This window comes from Perna viridis, chromosome 2 (assembly GCF_037379345.1).
Source record: "Perna viridis isolate PV_CMFRI_1.1 ecotype Kerala chromosome 2, ASM3737934v1, whole genome shotgun sequence".
Lineage (NCBI taxonomy): Eukaryota > Metazoa > Mollusca > Bivalvia > Mytilida > Mytilidae > Perna > Perna viridis.
This window is the reverse complement of record NC_142446.1, coordinates 42,419,890-42,425,651: the sequence shown is the minus strand read 5'-3', so window position 1 is coordinate 42,425,651 and position 5,762 is coordinate 42,419,890. Positions and strand designations below refer to the sequence as shown.

Sequence of the window (5,762 nt, the reverse complement as noted above, 5' to 3'; positions counted from 1 at the left end):
TTTATATCCAACTATTTCGAAGTTGAACAGAACATGTTAACAAAACAGAAAAAGCAAGAGTATGATCATCAGCGTAATTGTTTAAGGGATCCATATTGCAAAATGGGAGAAATATTGATGAATACATTAAATTGTGAAGTACATTAAGGTAATCCATACATGTTTGTCAATCCAGCTGCTGGGGATTCACATATCTTTGCAGCTTTTTCCTGTAGCCGAAGTCCAATGTTGCTAGCCGAGGACTAATAACTCATCCAATGTTGAAAACCTTATGCAATTATACCTTTATTGACTAACTAGTCCAATACATCAAATTGGCATAGGCCAATATGAATTTTAACCAGGCCAGTTTGACGTATTGGACGGGTAAAATCCGTATTGGAAGGCTAAACCCCTTATTGGCGCACTTTGGTATTTTGTATTCTATTGGCAGTTTTTATCATATTTAGGCTAATATTCGAACCTTAATCAATAATACGATCTGTTGGTAAATATATCAAATAAGTTAACTTTAGTATATTAGACTCTTGGTAGTTTTCTACAACCCTGACTAGAATGCCATGATCACCTGTAGCTTTCGTGGTATTTAGGATATTCATAGCTCGTTCTACCTTTTGTTCACTTATATACGTTGAAGGCCAATTTACGTATTAATTTTTAATTACTTGGACTCTGTTCTGGAGGAAAGATTACATCCTTACCAAGGTCATTGGCAGCATTTAAGAAGAAAACTGCTAAAGCATTCACTCATATCTTTGATATCATTAACAATTTGGTCGTTTTCACGAAAAGAAGTTAGTTGTCTCACACTAATGAGAAAAAAGTCATTGAAGATGAATGGAAAACGAAGAATTTCACAACTACATGTGCAATGCTTTCGAATGAAATTTTTCACTGACTGTTTTTCGGCTTTGCCTCTAGATTCCGTTGCATACGATATTTGAAATATCTAAATATGGTCTGATTATACAACTGATATGTCCGTTCCCCTTTTCGGTAATCGAAATATCATAAAAAAATCTGGAAAGAAAACTTAACTGGAAATCGACGGAAAACAAAAAAGAGGTTCCTTCTATGATAAAAAGAATTGTACAAATTATGTACTAATATCAAAACTCACCGAACTGTTTTTGAGTTTTTCGAAAACCTCTTTTATGAATAAAGTCGCATGAGGCGGTAAAATTTATTGAAAAATTCAAAAAGATTCATGTCATTTGTATACTCAGTTCCTTAAGTTTGCATGAAAAAAAGGACAGACAACCTAAACTATGATAAGTCTAGTCTATAAAGACAGGAATGTGAAATAAAAAGACAATTTTCTACGTTATACCACCAAATGGTATGCAGATAAAAATATCTCATTACCATGCAACCTGAATCATCACCTCATGACGATTTGACCTGGTCTCCATAAGTACTTGTAATAATGACAAAACACCGTCTAGCTCTTATAACCATGACTAAGGAGTTCTCGTTTAATTATTGAAATACACACAGAATAGACATTTACAGTTCATGATAGGACGTTTTATTTATTTTTGTTTATGAGAAATGAAAGAAATTGCGACAATTTGAACTATACAATCGACCACTTTTGTTCTACATGAGGTTAACATCAGATTTTTTATCCACGTCTGAGTTGAAGACAACTGAGTTAAGCTGTTATTTATGAGTCTAACTAGTAATTGACATTAACTGACTGTGTACAAATATACTCTGTCTTGTTCTAGCGGATACTAATAATTAATAAAAACGAGAATCTCTTTTGGCGTTATTTAAGTGTAAGTATTTGTAAGAATCATGCAAAATAAGAAAAATCATTCATGTCAAAACCCACCCATCTGACAATATTATTTCAATCAAGAATGCTTCCTCTATTTGAAAAGATTATTATTTTATCTCTGTATCTTTGGATTTGCTCGTAAATTTTTCAATAGAATGAGGTTTTTGACAGAGTTACCTTTAAATGTTCATTAACAGTGTATTTCAGTGACATTATATCTAAATGCACCAACATGATATGGAAAATCTTGTTTTTTCCTTGCTTCTGATCACGCAAATAGTCTAATTCTACTATCAAAATGATGTTTTTTTATACCACGTTTCTCCCACTGCATGATTCTTACAAAGACTGACACCCAATTGTTGTTGTTAAATTCTTTGAATAATACATTAATTCGCCAGGTCCAAAAAGATGACCATTCGAGACCGATTAATTTGCATTAGAAACAATTAATGCAAGCAAGTCCTGATCATATAAAAGGGCAACCACTGGTTAAGAGTGCGGGCGTTTCACATGGGACTACTGTAATCATATTTTTTCTGAGGAACAAAACTTGATACAATAGACTGAGAGAAATAAAATCTCGAACTTCTACTTACTACAAGTGTTATTACCAGATAAGCTAGTGGACAACCTTGTCGAACACCTAATCTGTTATTTTCCATCTGCCACGTAAAGGATATTCGCTCATAATAACAAATGGTGAAGTATGTGACAGGTTCAGTGTGTTTAGATTCAATTACCAAAAATATTATTACCAATTAGTTAATATAAATTTTGTAAAAAAAATAATTGTGATTTTTTTTCCCCAACATGATTGGCATTTATTATTGTGTAATGTAACAACAACACATTTTTATGATCATTTTCATGTAATGATGCATAATGATAAAACACCTTATCGGTACTAAGCGAATGTAGGTCTTAAGGGTAATGTTCTGCTGATCATGTTATCTGTGACATTTTGACGACGTGGAACAAATGAATGGGCAAATAAAATGATGATAAAATTGTAGTATTGTCAATATTGATTGCACTTCGATGTAATGGTATTTTTTCTTGAGTGAATTTTGTCATGAAACGAATTCATATTTTATGCAAAAATAAGTAGATATATATATTGTTCAAATAACAAATATACATACACATAAATATATATGCAATTATATATCTTGTCAACAAATTAAAATATTCTCCAATTGTGATTAACTTAATATGCTCATACAAGTGTTATCATATAGGTATATCATATAGGTATATAAGCAAAACTTGTCTTCATTGTAAAATAGTCCAATAAATAATCAGTACTCGTGAAGGGCAATCAAATCAGAATTAAACAAAAGCAAAAGATATTTGAATAAATGTATTGTAGATTTTATTTCAACAAAATAAATAATGAAATATGCAATAACTTTTTGAAAATCGAAGTTCCATTTTAGGTACATGTATGTTCTGTAATTTCAAAGTTCAATTCTTATAAAATTGCTCCCATAAAAATTTCTTATCAATTAGAGACAAATCGTCAACAAACATCCACATTTTTTATAAATGATTTAAAAAAAAAAACAACCCACAAGTACATGTACAGGTATGTCCTTCCTTATATTGTGCAACATTACATGTATGACAGCAAGAAGTTAGCGGTCATTGGTTCAAATATATTTTACGGAAATGAGCATGTAGTTGTCAATTTTCGAATCGTTATATATTTTTCGCATAAAAAAAATATTCCAGAAGACATTTTCCACTTAGACCTAAGAGTAAGTATTTTGATAAAACCTTCAAGATACTTTAGTCAAGATGAACGCATGATTTTTTTTTATCTCTTAGATTGACTGAAATTAAAGTTAGAATCTGCATCAAATTATGATTTCATTTTAACGAATCTACCTTTTTAGATAAAATGCAGACCAAAGTGATACTTGCGTTTATCGCTTTAATTGTGTCCGTGTTTGGACAGAGAGGGGATATGGGATTTATAGAGGACGACGAGTCTATCATACCCCTACCTAATGATGACTCATGGCGTGGTGATTTCTCCTCGTCGTGGGAGGCTGGAACTGGACCGATAGTCAGTGCATCAACTTTCGGAGAGATCCAGCCAGTTCATTACCAACAAACTATTCAAGAAAACTTTGAAACTCCATATGGATATATTGGTCATCGTGAGTATTATTTTTTTATTTTCGTTCCCTTTACGAAATCTGGTAAATTGTTGTGGTAGTGTGATACCAGTTACATTAAATTGTATTGGTTAAACTGGCAGTGAATAATTTGTACTGAAATCAACAAGACTGTTTTTCATTACCAGGCACCCTAAAAATTGAGACAAACACAAGTTTTAACTTCCAGTTTTATCAATGCTCGTCTGACGATCGTGAGTTAAAATAGTTCAGTATATAACTGCATTTAAAGACATTACACAATTCCATATACAATAAAATGTAATAGGCACTATAATGTTAATAAAGATTAATATAAGCCTTTTTTAAAGTTTTAACTTGTTTTGCGATCTTTGTCAAATTATAGTTTCTCAACCAATGATGTTTTCATTCATGTAAATCTATTTGCAGTCGGAAAAGCATGCAAGGTTCTTAAAGGATACGGAAACAGCGGAATCCATCATGAAGTTTACCAGTCATTTGGACATGAGTATCAGGCATATCCATCCCACAACAACTTTCAATCTGTAAATGCATATCCAGTTTCTGGTACGTTTGGACAATCATTTCAACCTACAGCATATCCAGCAAGTGCACAGTACAATGCTTATCCAGTTTCTGGTGGTACTCTTGGACAATCATTGCAACCTACTGCATACCCAGCAAGTGAACAATACAATTCTTATCCAGCTTCTTCAAGTTTCAGCCAACAAGAATACCCATCGTACCATAGCAGTTCTTCTGCTATGTCATATCCGGTATACCCAACATCGTCAAATAGTGTTTCTGGTCAGTTTGAAAATTCTCAGATAAATGGCGGTAGTTTTTCTAGTGCTCAAAGTGGTATGTTTTTCCCTGGTAGTGATAATTCATACCAATAAACAAATATATTCAGAGGTTACTATATGCACCAAAGTTTTACAGAGCTTCACAGTTTTGCTGTTATTACTTGAACATAAAAAATAAACAACGACCACGAATCGTATACGTTTCTATTTTTGATCAGAAAAAGAACTGCTCAAGTAGACTGCATAACAGCAAATAGGAGCGGAAGTTGAACGAAGAACAAAAATCTATCACATTTGATCGAAGTTTCACAAAAAAAATCGCAAAATGAAATTTTCCTCAAATTCTTGAGTTTTTCCACAAATCTCCAATTTCAAGTAATTTGATTTGTCCAAATTTGAGTTGAGGAAGGATTTGAGGAAATTTAAATCTCAATTTGAGATTTTTTATGAAACCGTGGAATGATGATTTTAACGTGATTAAATATACGTTGCCATGTGTAATTTGTTATCATATTTGTTTGAATATTTGAATTGTTTACTGTCGTGTTCTTTTGATTTGTAGCGTTTGTAAGCGTTTGTAATTGTATTGTTTTATAGTTATATGCATATTGTGATATCTTTTAAAGAATTTGTATACTTATTTATTAATAAATATATCATTTAATAAACGAGTTAAGTTTATTAAATTTTGAACAAGTTCAGATTTAAGTGTTTTGTCTAGTATACTAGCAATGGCTGTGATTTCAAACGCACCGTTGAAGGTACCGGAGATCAAATTAAAAAAAAAATCTCTTCGATCGGTTTTCGAAATCATATTAATACATTATGACTTAGTGTAAAATGCTGGGATGGATCTTGAAATTTATAAAAGGGAGTCTATATTATCATTTGCAAAATCTAACTCCCCGGAAACCCCTTATGGATCCGCCATTGAAATGCAAAATCATAGAGATCTACACAGTTTCATGCTATGGAAACCAATACAAAGTAATATAATGGTAGAAGACCAAATGTCGGTATCCACGTTTT

The 5,762-nt window shown here is 32.1% G+C and overlaps 1 protein-coding gene across 1 annotated transcript; it reads left to right on the top strand.

The window, feature by feature from the left end:
- The first annotated feature begins 3,628 nt into the window (after nt 1-3,628).
- Nucleotides 3,629-4,885, top strand: LOC148625159 (uncharacterized). The gene is made up of 2 exons (XM_088571042.1): nt 3,629-3,948; nt 4,357-4,885. The coding sequence occupies exons 1-2, from the start codon at nt 3,687-3,689 to the stop codon at nt 4,824-4,826; spliced, it is 732 nt and encodes a 243-aa protein (XP_088427168.1). The 5' UTR covers nt 3,629-3,686; the 3' UTR covers nt 4,827-4,885.
- Nucleotides 4,886-5,762: the final 877 nt, after the last annotated feature.

Bases quoted from the DNA above. Each gene is read 5' to 3' on its own strand.
- LOC148625159 (XM_088571042.1), top strand. From the start codon at position 3,687: ATGCAGACCAAAGTGATACTTGCGTTTATCGCTTTAATTGTGTCCGTG. The intron at 3,949-4,356 runs GTGAGTATTATT...ATCTATTTGCAG, and splicing joins ATATGGATATATTGGTCATC to TCGGAAAAGCATGCAAGGTT.